The sequence below is a fragment of the Canis lupus genome, chromosome 23, assembly GCF_048164855.1.
Source record: "Canis lupus baileyi chromosome 23, mCanLup2.hap1, whole genome shotgun sequence".
In the NCBI taxonomy this organism is placed as follows: domain Eukaryota; kingdom Metazoa; phylum Chordata; class Mammalia; order Carnivora; family Canidae; genus Canis; species Canis lupus.
In genome coordinates this window covers 8,241,783-8,256,109 of record NC_132860.1, presented here as the reverse complement: position 1 = coordinate 8,256,109, position 14,327 = coordinate 8,241,783, and the positions used below count along the sequence as shown (strand labels likewise).

Genomic DNA, 14,327 nt, shown 5'->3' with positions numbered 1-14,327 from the left:
GCACATTTTAATAATGTTTGCATTATTTCTCACAACTGTTTAATTAAATCCTGTATAAACAGATGGGCTTACGTCTTCGGTCCTAATAGTTGTAAAATTTGGATATTGTGCATGCTGACAGTTACAAATATTTGTAGTTACTGAGTAATATTCTTTCCACTTAAAAAATATGCTACAGAGAGAGCTGATTTAATCTTTATGGAAACATACTATGGCTTTTTTTTCCCCACGGCTTTCTTATAGCCAGAGGTATACACAGATTGGTGGGCCTCACTGGGAAGACTAATTGAAACAAAACACAGAGCCCAGTCACCCACTGCTCAGAGCTTAGGTACATCTTTTTTCTTTTCTTTTTTTTTTTCCCCATGTTGTGATATTTAATCTTATTTTTTTGTATATTTTTTATTGGAGTTTGATTTGCCAACATACAGTATAACACCCAGTGCTCATCCTGTCAAGTGCCCCCCTCAGTGCTCGTCACCCAGTCACCCCATTCCCCTGCCCACCTCCCCTTGGGTACACCTTCATAGACAGCTCCATGTCCATGTCTTGAAGCAGACTTAAAAAAAAACCGGTCCAGATAACATAGATCCAATTTTCAAAAATATGCAATTCCTTTAAATGGCAATTTATGTATAATTTATGATACAAAATATGCAATTCCTTTAAATGGCAATTTATGTATAATTTATGATAAATATTAGAGGGGCACCTGGGTGGCTCATGATCTCGGGGTTGTGGGATTGAATCAATCTCTGAGCTGGGCATGGAGTTTGCTTAAGATATTCTCTCTCACCCCCTTTTCCTCCACCCCTCACCTTTCTCCCCTCTCTCTATACATAGATATAGATATAGATAGGATAATATATATATATATTGGATATATATTCTCTCTCTCTCTATCTAGCATCTATCTATATTATCCATTCCAAATGTGAAATAATTGTTTATTAGTTAAATTGTGGTATACTATGAAATCTGTGTAGCAATTAAAAATAATTAAAAATGACAATGTAGATTTTTATGGCAATAGCAGCAGAACTAATATCAGCTATATTATGAGTTTAAAAAAAAGCAGATCACAAAGACTATAAACAGCATTATCTCAATTTTATAAAAACAAAAACCATCTTCCTACACATGAAAGTCCAGAAAGTCTTCCAGCAAAATGTTAATATTTTGGGGCCATGGGAATGTATATTTTTATGTTCTTAGAGCTCTTCCGAATTTTCTGTAATGGACATGTATTAACTGTAGAGAAAAACAAAAATTAAAACTAATAAAAATACAAAACAATATGTTTTAGAGAAGGCAGTAAAGGGACAAATAAGAAATCAGGAGGCCGTTCTATGATTTTTAATACACTTATTCAAAAATACTAAGTGCCTAGTGTGTGTCGTCAGTACAAGTAGAAATACAGAGGCTTTTAAAAAACTAAGCTCTTCTGCCTTTGATGTGTTCACAATTTAGAATAACACTAATAGAATTTTCTGCAATGGCGGAAATGTTCCCTGCACTGTCCAGTGCAAGTAGCTACGGGGTACTAAGAATGTAGTTAGTGTGACTGAAGAATGGAATTTTACACTTAATTTAATTTAATTTACACTTAATTTTAATTTAAACATAAGTAGCCACAGGTGACTAGTGGTCCTGTAGAACCAAAGGCACACGTGGAAATAATTAGAATGCACTAATGCTAGAGAAACACACAGGATGGAGATACTAACTCTGTTCATTAAAAGCCTCTTGAGAGGAGATACATTTTGGGCAATGGATCCTCAGGTATAGCTAGGAATTCACCCTGCAGAGAAGAGCATTTTGGGCAAAGGATACTGCAGATGCAGAGGCATAGACATAACTGGGTCCGGAACTTTTAAGAAAGAAAGAGAACAGGAAAACAAAACAAAGTGGCACCAGGCAAAGATCATGTCCCATCAAGAAAATAAGGAGAGTAAAACCTAGATAATAATCCAGTAATATTAGATCCACAGAAAGGAGTCATTTTGTTACTTGTCTAGGGGAACAGCATCACTTTCAAGCCCACGAAAACCTGGTGTCTCAAGGAGGAAGGAGCTCTTTGTCTAAGCTGACCGCTATTCTAGAAGCTTTCAGATACTTTATCTCATTTAATCACCATTTTACTGGGAAGGAAAGCAAGGCTCACAGGGTAAGTAACCACCGAAGAACACACAGCTAGTTAAGTGGCTGAACTTGGACTCAAACTCTTGACTTCTAATTTTAAATTACCATAAAGAGATCAACTTATGCAAATATATCAGGTTATCTCCACCTGGGAAACCTTGAGACTGGAAATAGAAACACTCTGGACTAGAACGCAGACCTTAAGAGTCTATGTTCGGAGATTTCATGGATCATTTCCAAGCTCTAATGGTGGTATCCCAGGAGACAGCTACCATCATGATAAATGAACTCTGAGCTGTCTTTCAAAGAGCGTAGACGGAGCTGGCCATTGTCTGATACGTGTTGTCCTGTATTGGGAGCTGCAGATTACTAGAACCAACGGTCCCAAATTTGGTGCCAATGTCCATGGCCCCTTAGGCCCAATTTACAAGGGTGACGCCAAAGTGACAAAATCGTAAGGTCCTGAAACTCATCTGTGTTGCCTACTGGTATAAAGAGGCTTGAATTTTCCAAGTCCCACATCCTGGACCATTGTCTTCACCACTGTGCCTTTCTGACCCTTGTTCAGAATCGACTCAATAGCCTTGGTTAACTCCACCAACTGCTTTTATAGTGATTCTTCCCAACATCTGTTCCGCTCTACTTGTAGGAATTCCTGCTAGGTTTGCATGACTTTGAACTCAATTTTTTTTTTTTTTAATCTCACTAACTAGGACAGCAACAGAAAACCAGGGGAAAAAGGAACATTCCAGAGAAAAAAAGAGACTCTTCTTTGCTAACACTGTAGACATAAAACAGTGATTTTCTTGTACTTCATATATTAGAAATTTCTTATTTCCAATAATGAATGTATTTGAGACGTGACTTCTGTTACAAGGCTGGTATCTCCCATTTTAGGGTGTGGCAAATTTGAGCAGATGGATAACACAGAGAAGACTTGAACTTGGAAGAATATTAATTAGGGAACCAAACATACGCAACTAGTAAAGCAGGATGACCGGAAGAATGATGAGGAAAAGGAGCAGAGGAAGGAAGTGAATGTGTTGTTTACCAGAAGGCACCAGTATTGTCATTATGGAAGACTTAGAAATTGGACAATTTTAGTTTAGTGTCATTTTAGTGTCTTTAGTTTAGTGTCTTTAGTTTAGTGTCTTTTATAGTTTAACGTATACAAGGATGGGGGCGGGAGGCTCAGATCATCATCATGTTTTCCAAAACCATGTCCTGTAACGGTTCCAGCCCAGCAGAGCTGGGAGATAGAAATGCCAGGACTTTAAAAGGAAGACTAGCCAAATATTAGTGGCTCGGGGTCCTTAATTAACTGAACTCATTTTTTCTGAGCTCTGCTCCTCAGAGGAAGACAATAAAATAGATGGAGGCTGAACACTTTCTAATAGAAATAGACTGTTTGGTGAATATCCTCATTAATTAAAGTAGTAGGGTCTAGGGCTGAATTTTTTTAAAAAATGCTTATACATTTTCTTACATAAATTGATAAATATGACAATTAACAACCATTTTTTAAGGATGGCCTTTCCCCTCTTTTTCCTGTTTTTTTTTTTTTTTTTTTCCTCTTCTCCTCTCTCTCTTCCCCACTCCACCACCCTAAAGCACACTGTCCGCCAGTGTGTATGCTTCCATGTTGTACTGGATCTCTCTCTTTCTCTCTCTCTCATTCTCTCTCTCTCTGTCACACACACACACACACACACACACACACACACACACAATGGGGTCATATCATTCACCTTTCAATGCATCTTGCTTTTCTCCCACAATACTTCAGGAAAATCTGTCTGGGCTAATTGTGTGACTCTAAATCATGCTTTCTAACAGTCGAACTCCTTCCATCTTTTAGCTATACCAGTGATCTAATGTGGATATTTTTCCCCTTATCACTTTCACTTATCAACCAGGCTTTGATAAACATCCTTGCCCTGAGCCCTTGTTCCTTGGGGTAGGTTCCTCAGAGTGAGATTGCGGGATCAAAAGACAGCACGACCCTTTTCTTTGTCTCTCCCTTTAAAAGAATAGATGCTACTAGACTTTGTTTCTAATTTGCAAGTAACCTTGAGCAGTGACTTTTCCTCCCTCGACCTCTGCTTTCCCACCGGAGCCGTGCGGGACTAAGGATGACTATGGATGACCTTGAATGTCCTCTGCAGCTTGTTCTAAACTTGTCTGCGTCTGCGCCTGCACCCCCTGCGCGCCTGCGCCCACTGCCCTGGGTTTTGCTGCAGTGAAGTGAGAATCCTCACTCTTGCTGACTCAGGACCGAGCGTCCTGTCTGAGTCTCAGGATTTGGGACCTACGTTTTGCGCACCGACGAGTCCCTTAGCTGAGCCACCGATTCCCAGCTTCCGTCTCTACTGAAATTCCTTGGTGGGGGAAGCTGTCCGTGATTAGTCGGTTCTCCCTGACACCTGAGGTCCAGGGGAAAACCGCACATCACACAGCCCCTACCTTCTGTCATTTTGCACGAGACTTCCCTGTGCAAAATGCCTCTGTGTCTGGGTGCTCCATTTTACAGGATGCTCCCACTTTTCTGTTAATGAAGATAAACACTTGATTACTGTGCAACCAGACCCCCGAATGAGGAGGGAAGCTGTTGCAACATGAGTGGGCTTTCCCCTGTGCGCACACCTTCCCGTTTGGAACCCGGGAGAAGCAACGGTTCTATCTGCTAAAGCGGGGGGCGGGGGGGCTTCAACCATGATCTTCCCGAGAATGAAGAAGAACAGTTGCTTATGGACAGCCAAGCAGGCCGCTGAGCCGTCTCCGCAGTTCCCGGGCCCGCGGTCGTGTCCCCAGCACCCCCGAGGTGGGGTGCAGCCTCCTCCTCCTCTGCTCGCAGGTGGGGTCTGCACCCCAGGCCGCAGGCGCCGCAGTCCTAGCGCAGGGCCGCACCGCAGCCCCACTGGGCCGTCGCGGGCAGGTGGCACCGACCCGGGCTCTCACCTGGCTTGTGAGTGCACCCGGGGGCCGCCACGCAGGGGCGCAGGGCGCTCGGGGCTGGAGACCGCGCGCACACGCTTCTCGCTCGGGCTTCCTCGCCCGCGGTCGGGAGGGGCGGCCGCTGCCTCGGAGGAGCAGGCGCCTGTGCTCGCGGCCTCGCCCCCTGCACCCCCCCCCTGCACCATCCGCCCCGGCGCGGCCTCCCGGAGGTTCAGGGTGGCCCCCGCGTCGTGGCGCGGACCCCGCGGGGCGGATCTTCTGCCGCGGACGCCACCCCCACTCCCGCGCCCTGCAAATGCCAGATAGACGGGGCTCTCTCTCTCTCTCTCTCTCTTTTAAAGCTATTTATTTGCTTATCTGCAAGGAGCGGGGGCAACGTGATCGAGGGCGAAATCAATTACTATTTTTCATCTCTGACAAAGTAATTAAGGCCACAGTGACCGGCTCCTCCGACCGAGGGGCCGCGCGGTGATGGATGCGGACGTCGGCGCGTCTCGGCCGCCGCGCGGGCGGGATTATCACTCGGAGCAGGCGCGGCGGCGGGGGCGAGGGGGGTCGGCTCCGCGTGCTCGGGCCCCGCCCCCGGGGTCTCCACCCCCGGGCCCCCCTCCCCTCGCAGCGCAGCCCCTTCCTTCTAGACCCTCGGGGCTGCAGGCGGGGCGGGGAGGGGGCCCTGCAGCGCCTCCACCGCGCGCCCCCGCCCCCAGGGTCTCCCCCTACCCCTACCCCTACCCCTCGCAGCGCAGCCCCTTCCTGCTAGAACCTCGAGACCATGGGGGGTGGGGGCTGGGGGGAGCCCCTGCAGCGCCTCCACCGCGCGCCCCCGCCCCGCAGCCCTCCCTGCGCGCCCCCCGCCCTCCCCGGGGCCTGACGCGGCAGCCGCGCCCCGCGGGGACCCCAGCGCGCCCTCGGGCGGGGCCCCCCGTCCCGCCACGTCAGCGCGCCCCGGAACGTCGGGGTGTCCGTGGGCGCTCCCCGTTTCCGAGTCGTGACCGGCCTTGGTGCGCGCGTGTCCGGGGCCGCGGGGGGGGGGGGGGCCGAGGCGGGGGCCGTCAGCCCGGCCTTGCCCTCCCGCGCCCGCTGCGGCTTCTCGGAAGCTGGGGCGCGTCTCGGAAGAAGCGCGCTGGGCTCCCTCGGCCTCCCCCTCCGCCCCCCCCCCCCGGGCTTGGGGCCCCGCCGCCCCGTGAGCCCTCCCGCGCCCTCCGTGTCCTGCTTCCCGCGGAGCGGCCTCGGGGACCCCGCGACGCCCCCGCGGGTCCTTGGGGGGGGCTGCGGGCCTTCCCGGGGCTCCAAAGCACGTCTGCACCTCGGGGCCGGGAGCTTCTGGCGCAGAGACCTGGGAGGTCCCCAGAGCTGTTCCCGAGCCAGCCCGGAGCCCGCGGGAAGCCCCTGCACGGGGGTCGGTGCTGAGCGCTCCATGAACGCGAGCCCCGACCTCCACCCAAGCAGCCCGAACCCCGCGGCGTCGGGGGCCTCCGCTCCAGCCGCCCGAGCGCACCGGGGCCCAGCTGGCGGCGCTCGGGGAGCGGCGGAGGGAGCCGAGGCAGCGGAGGCCCCCAGCGCCCCGGGCGACCTCCTGCCGCGCGGGGACCCTCCCCCCGGCCCTGCCTTCCTCGGTCCCCCCGCGGAGGCCTGGGCCCCCCCGACCGAGGCCAGCCCGAACGGAGCGGGGACACGCGCGTTATCACGAATCCCCGTTTAGTCCCCAAACCGCACGTCCTCGGTAACGCCGCGTCCCTCCCCGCGGAGGGCAGCCAGCGCTCTGTGCTCGCGGGAAAGCCGGGTTCAATCTCGGGCCGCCCCCCGCCCCGCAGCGCCCCCGCACCTCCGTCCTCCCAGGCCGTCCCGCCGCCCAGCCCCGCCGCGGTGCTCGGGGCCGCCACCCGCAGGCCTCGGGCCTTGCGCTCCCGCGTCCTGCCGCTGTGCCGGGCCCCTGCTGGGAGGCCCGCGACGACAGAGCGGCTGCCCTGCGGCTTTGAAAGTGACCTAACAACGAGGGCACTGCTGCAAATGATTTCTTCTTTATTTCTTGAAAGGGTTTTCAGAGGAGCCTAAACATAAAAATAGGAGCACAGTTGTAAGTGTCCTCAGAATGTGTGTGCGTGTGTGCGTGTGTGTGTGTGAACAGAGACGAACCAGGAAGCCAAAGATTAGACCTCGATTCCTCGATTCCTAAGCAAAGCCCCCAGTTTTCTGGGAGGGCTGGCTAACCGTCCTCGGACACTGGTCGTGTGCAGGGTAGGGCTGTGAGGGTCTGAAGTCTGCAGGTGCAGGGGCGGGGGACACCCTCCGGGATGAAGGCCGCGCAGCCCGGGCCATCGCAGGGCCTGGGTCTCGGGGTGATATTGTGGAACCCGCTGCCTGCAGGTCGCAGAGGCAGCTGCGGGATCTAGAGGAGAGGAAGACTGGAAGCTTGACAGTGATTTAATTCCTTCCCCTCTCCCAGCGCACAGCCCAATCCGCTCTGTTGGCGGCGGCGCCTCGCCTTGGGTGCAGTGGGACGTGTCCCTCCCATGTTTGCCTTAATTAGGAGGAGGCAAACTTCTGTCGTCCCCTCCCGCCGGCTCCGGTTTAGTAATCAGACCCACATGAGTCACCCCGAACACGCAGCCCCCTCCCGCCGCAGGGACGACAGGCTGGCCGACTCTCGGCCGTTGTCCCTTTAAAACTGGAATCCAAGGTGGGGGGGGGGTAATGATTTATCAAACTTGTATTATCAAGAAAATGTCAACCGAAGGGCACCTTGCTTTGCACTGACGCAAACCTGGCCTCTCCCAAGGAGATATAGAACCCGCCTGCCGGAGCCAAGCCCGGTGTCACCAAGGCTGGGTTCACTCGCGGCCCGCTCCATCCGTCGCCCGCGCCAGACAGACATGGTGAGTGGTCGCTTTTGTTCTTTTAAAAGGAGAGGGAGCTGCGGGTGGAGGGAGGGCAGGGTCCTTTAGGGTGCTCCTTTCGGAAGCGGGCTGTGCGTTTCGGAGGAAGGTCGGAGCCCTGGGTGTTGGCTCTCTGCGCATCACCCGAGGTGGGCAGGAGGTTTCTGAGGCTGTGGCCACCCGAGGGCTGTCCTGACGGCGATCCTGGGCACCGTCCTCGGGCGACAGCCAGGTGCCCTGCTGAGGCCAGCCGCCCCGAGGCCCAGGGCTACGAGATCAGCGCTTGCTGGAGCCAAGGGACTTAGACTCGGTGCAAACCAATTGTCCTGATCTGTGCATTTAGGAAAGACCGGTTAGAGGCGCGCGGTTGAGGTGAAGGTGATACGATTATTCTTGCGGTGTAATCGTGACCGGTGGTGGTGATATTCAGGAAGCCCTGAAAAATGACACGAGGAGAGAAAGCAGACAGAAAAACCACTGCCGGCATTTCTCTTCATCTGAAACCCAATTGAGAAAAAGCGAGGGAAAAGGAGCCCTGAGTCTTGGCCCCCAAGCAGGTGGAGGGGCATGAAGGACATTAGACTCCTGTGATTAGTTACCGGAGGGAGGAGGAGAATTTTAAAACTTTGCGTGTTCTCTGACAAACCCGAGAATCCGGAGGTGAACATAGGTCGCGTAGGAGAGCGAACCTGGTTACTATCTTGTGCTGTGCGTCCGGTTTATTATGGTGGTTGTGGGGTTCTCCTTGTTTTGATCGCGATCCTTACCCCTGCCTTTGCTACCTGGAGGGCGGGAATGGATTTCGAGCGAGCGGGGATTCGCACAACCGTTTTGGCCCGAAACACTCGCAGGTGCCAGGGCATCAGCTTTGCGGCCACAGCTTGCCTATAGCTTATAAAAGAAAAAAAAAAAAAAAGCAGCAATGTGCATTATTGAATGACAAAGGAAATGGGGCGGAAAATTAAAGAATCTTTCTACAGTGGTGATGGGGAAGTGGGCACCCTACAGCCGTGATGTGAAATCCAAAGAGGGCCAGGAGCTCACGGCGGCTGTAGGGCTATTCCCACTCTCTTTCTTCTTCCCCCCTCCAAAAAACAAAAAACAAAACAAAAACAAAAAATGCACATTTCTGTCTCTTTTCTTAGTTTCCTCACCATCAGGGGAGGAGAATATTAACCGCTTTATGCCATCTGGTTATTGGCAAGACGGGCAATTGAGAAATAGCTCTTGGAGAAGAAAAAAAAAAATCCACCTTCCAGGTTATTCCCTAGATCCTGTGTCTGGACCTGAGTGGTGAACGTCGGTATATGCAGGCACAGGTATTTTTGCAGCAGCCGTGACTTCGTTATGTTCTACTTGTGTGCGTGCATGCATGCGTGTGTGTGTGTGTGTGTGTGTGTGTGCACGAACTTCCCCTTGTGTTTGCAGGACCAGGACTGCGGTGCCCCCGAGGAAATGAGTAAACGACCCGCCAGCAGCCTGGGGGCGGCGCCGGGGCCCCTGGAGAGCCCGCGCGCGCCCCGGACCAGCCCGGAGCAGGAGCTGCCCGCCGCCGCGCCGCCGCCGCGTGTGCCCAGGTCGGCTTCCACCGGCGCCCCAACTTTCCAGTCCCCTGACGCGCGAGCCCGTGAGGCCGAGCGGCCGGGAGCGGGGGCCTGCACGGCCGGGGGCGCGGGGCCCGGCGACGCCCTGCAGTGTAGGATCCCGGCCCTGCGCGGCCCCGAGGGGGATGCCGCCGCGAGCGTGGGCAAGGGCACCCTGGAGCGCAACAGCACCCCGGCCGGGGGCTGGGTGAACATGAGCCAGAGCGCCGTGGTGCTGGGCACGGATGGCATCACGTCCGTGCTCCCGGGCAGCGTGGCCTCCGCGGCCGCCCAGGTAAGCGGGTGCGCTCAGGCCGCGCCCTCCGGCTCCCCGGGGGCTCGAGGCAGCCGGGCCGCGGCGGGTGCACGTGTGCTGATGGGGAGACCGGTTGGCAGTGCCAGGTAATGGATGCGGGAGGCAGCTGCGGGGCTTCGGAAGCTCGCTCTGCGCTGGGGTCCCCGGTGCGGGCGCGAGGGCTGCAGTGACCCTGCCGGGGAGGCGGAGAACTGGGGAGCTGCCCTGCCTGCTGCGCCTCCCAGCCTCGGTGGCCTCGGAGATGGGGTGCAGCCTCCGTGAGCAGTGGAGACCCATAGGTGTAGGAAAACAGGACCCCCCCCTCCTTTCATCTATGAGCCTTTTCTTTAAGGTGTTTTCCCTTAATTATTTTTTAAAAGATTTTATTTATTTATTCATGAGAGACAGAGAGAGAGGGAGAGGCATAGGCAGAGGGAGAAGCAGGCTCCACGCAGGGAGCCGGACGTGGACTCGATCCCGGGACCCCAGGATCACGCCCTGGGCCAAAGACAGCTGCTTAAACCGCTGAGCCGCCCAGGCTACCCCTCCCTTAATTAAATTAAAAAACACAAAAAACTAAAAAGGCTATGTCAGTTGAGCCTCTGACTCTTTTTTTTTTTTTAATTTTTTTTTTATTTATTTATGATAGTCACAGAGAGAGAGGCAGAGACATAGGCAGAGGGAGAAGCAGGCTCCATGCACCGGGAGCCTGATGTGGGATTCGATCCCGGGTCTCCAGGATCGCGCCCTGGGCCAAAGGCAGGCGCCAAACCGCTGCGCCACCCAGGGATCCCGAGCCTCTGACTCTTGATCTCAGTTCAGATCCTGATCTCGGGGTCCTAAGTTCAAGCCCCGGGTTGGGCTCCATGCTTGGCCAAGCCTACTTAAAAAAAATATATATATATATATATTTAAAAAAAATAAACAATAGATACCAGGAACACTCCACAGAAGGCAATAACAGTTTAAGGACTGCAGCCTTTTCACTTAGAGTTACCAGTCGTCACATGAGAACTCTGGATGAGAAGTGGGTTCTCACGAAGCTACTTCTGAAGCCTCAGGATTCTTCTCAAACCCAGTCAGTCCCTAATACTGTCATCATAACTTTGCATATTTTGGGGTGTGTGTGTGTGTGTGTGTGTTTAAGGGCACCTATCTCAACTGAATAAGCTCCATGCCCCCACAAACCTGCACCTACCTCTGGGGTTGATCCTTTACACTCAACCAGAGGCATGAAAAACCCACAGAGCAAACCCCAATCCTGGGTTAGGAATAAGGCAACCATTACCGGTTACCGTTACCCTCTCCCACTTGTCCTCTTGCCTGTTTCCAACTCCCTCCAATCCTCCTGCCGAAGATCTCTTCCTCCCTCCGCCTGCCTCCCCTGCTTTAGCTCTTCCCTTCCCAATCCCGGTCTTTTTGCAGTCTCCGTCCCTTCCCTGGGTTTGGGGGCTAGGCAGGTATCCAGTAATCCGGGGGTGAGGGGCTGAAACCAAACACCTGCCTGCAGGAGATTTCAGGTGGATACAGCCCTTCTGTTTATAGTCCGTGTTTGCACACACACACACACACACACACACACCCCTCCACGGGCCCACAAAGCAAGAGCCCAGCTGATAGAATAATAACTGGAAATGAACGTACACTTAGGCTTTCCCACTTGCCCCTGGTTTTGGAGTCCCCTTCTGGAGCATTTGTCTGCAGGCTGGAGCTGCCCCTGACAGCATGTGCCCCACAGCGTGACCCCAGGTGGAGGCAGAAAATGATTTCAAACGCCTTGCTTACCCTCCGCACTGCGGCAAAAGCAGCTGGAACTCCCACCCTTTCGGCCCGGGAGGCATCAGGGTGGGTGGGGCCGGAGGGGCCGGGCCTGCAGAGGAGCGCTGGGCGGGTGTTGAAGACGCTCAGAGCCCGTGAAGCCCTGCATTTGCCTATTTTCAGCTCTGCCCGGTTTTTTTTTTTTTTTTTTTCCGGTTCTTGCCTTTCTGACACCTACCTCGGCCCTCCTCTCTTCCAGAGACTTCCTCCTCTCCTGACAGCTCCTTCACCCCGTGCACAGGCTGGGGAACAGCGTGAGGCTAGCAAGTTGCTATAATAGGAAATGAAGTACGACAGAGGCAGGTGGAAGCCCGGCAGTGACTTGGGTCCCTGGAACCTTTATGTGGTGTCCGGGTGTCCTGAACGTTCTGAATTTATTTCAAGTGGCTTCCCCCCCATCCGTCTCTGCTTAGTAGTGAGGCATTCCAGAAGCAGGGCCTGCCCCTAGGAGAGCGTCTGAGGGTGAACGTGGAGAGCTGGGCCTCCAGTGTCCACGGACTGCTGGAGCTGGAAGGTGCCTCGGAGGATAGTTATTCTAAGCCCCTCGTTTTATGGAGGGGAGCACAGAGCCTCAGAGAGAGCAAGTGGCCTGCCTGGGATTAGCCGGTGCTGGAGTTCAGACCCGCACCCACCTCTCCCTCCTGCCCGTTTCCCTCTCCCTGGCGTTGGGAGGTGCCCCCCTTAAATTAGCCCAGCAGGCAGTTTCCTGTAGGCTTTGGCAGAGAACGTGAGGCAGGGGCTCTGGCTGGCTTCAGGCGTTGCAGCTCTATCTCTGGCCTAGCAGGCTCCAGAGGGAGAAAGGGCGGAGGAAGGGGTGTGTTGAGGGTTTTGGGGGAGGGAGGGGTTGGTTAGGAATCTGCTTGCTGGGGGGTTCTAGGCATGATATTGGGGGGCTGCTTGCCAACTGAAGTCGTGGTCAGGGGTTGGGGTTGGAGGGACCTGCTTGCAATCAACCACCAGGTTCGAGGTTTGGGGGAAGCTGCTTGCTGGTGTGCCCTGACTGCAGGGTTCGGGAAGGAGGGCTTGAGGGGTCTGTTGAAGAGGAATCTTCAGATCACCATTGGGAGCCTGCTTGCTGAAACACTCTCGGTGCAGGGTTGAGGGGTGAGGGCCCTGCTTGTAGATGCATCTTCTCTTCAGAGTTGGGGTCCTGCTTGCCAATGCATCCTCGGTTGGATAATGGGGGCCTGCTTGCTCGGAAAGACCCTCAGCAGGGGGGAGGGGCGGAATGGGGCCTGCTTGCCGACCGACCCCGGGGCTGTTATCCGACAATGTGCTTTTCCGCCCCCAGGAGGACGAGCAAGGGGATGAGAATAAGGCCCGAGGGAACTGGTCCAGCAAACTGGACTTCATCCTGTCCATGGTGGGGTACGCAGTGGGGCTGGGCAATGTCTGGAGGTTTCCCTACCTGGCCTTCCAGAACGGGGGAGGTACGGCTTTTCCGGTCTTTCCGCCTGCGGCGCGTCGGGGTGGGCACCTGCGGGTTGGGGAGGCGCCCAGAGCCCCGGGAATGGGCTGGGAGGGGAGGCGCAGAGCAGCCTCCTCGCGCTCCAGCCCCATCCCCGGGAGGCATCAGTGCTAAGCCAGAGGGCAGGAGCCACTGGATCCGGTTGGCACTAGATCCAGGGGGTTTTATCAGGAGATGGAGCTCTGGGGAGAGGCTCGCCTCCGTGATCCCAGCCCTCCATCCGGCTTGGGGGACTGCTGGGTCCTGAGCCAAGTGACCATTGACACAGGGGAGTTCAAACTCTAATTTAGCTGACAGTGTTCTGGTAGCAGCACACTCTGTGCACCTTAGCCGCAGCAGCTGTGGGGTCCTGGACACCGAATTAAGGATGGGTTAAGGTTATAACCTGGAAATCTGAGCCTACAGAGGAGACTCTGGGAATGAGTATTCGAATCATGCAAGATGAAGGCTGCAGGCGAACACAGGGGTGAGTGGAGAGGAGCTGGGGGTTGTACTTTCAACAGCCTCTCAGAGGTGCCCACGCACATACATCCTCTTGGGCACAGGCAGGACATCTTTTGACTTTAGCCAAATCATTTGACAAAAAAACAAAAACAAAAACAAAACAGTTTTCGTTTCATTTGTCTCAACTGGGTGGAAGAAGCTGCTTTTGAAGGAAAACCATTTCTGAAATGGTGAGGATGCCAGGTGGGCACGCACTAGCTGCCAGGCCTCTAGAATCCGCTGTACCCCTTATGTACCCACCAAGGAGGAGGGGCCTAGCACATTCAGGGTCCGCCTTGCCTGCCCTCTCCACCTTGAGGCTTCTTCCCCCGTACTGCCCAAACTGACAAGTTCCCCTCTAGGAGTAGGAAGTTACAACTAGGGGACTCCCTCCCAGGGCCAAAGAGACCCTCACCCCATCAGGTTAGGGTGTTTATTTTTTGTTTTTCCTTGGGTGGGCTCCAGACAGTAGACAGGTGCTGCACCATGGGATGATTGAAACAGAAAAATAAGCCTTCTCCTCTACAATTCCAAATTAGGACACGTTGACAAGTACTTATGAGGACTGAAGCTTATTTGCAATCAGAGATGCCCTGGAAATGGAAGAACGTGTACGCTGGCCACACAAATATAGGCTCCCCAGCTGGGTTTCCACTTGGTTTTCTGCAAGAGTCCGGGGTGCAGGAAGTGGGCCGAGATGCTATAAT

The 14,327-nt window shown here is 53.9% G+C and overlaps 1 protein-coding gene across 1 annotated transcript in view; it reads left to right on the top strand.

Moving 5' to 3' along the window:
- Positions 1–9,428: 9,428 nt before the first annotated feature.
- The window catches only part of SLC6A5 (solute carrier family 6 member 5), a 55,889-nt gene continuing 50,990 nt past the window's right edge, over positions 9,429–14,327 (top strand). The window contains exons 1-2 of the mRNA XM_072793774.1: positions 9,429–9,851; positions 12,961–13,099. Of these exons, the coding sequence (XP_072649875.1) occupies positions 9,429–9,851; positions 12,961–13,099 (562 nt within the window). The remainder of the gene's footprint in view (positions 9,852–12,960; positions 13,100–14,327) is intronic.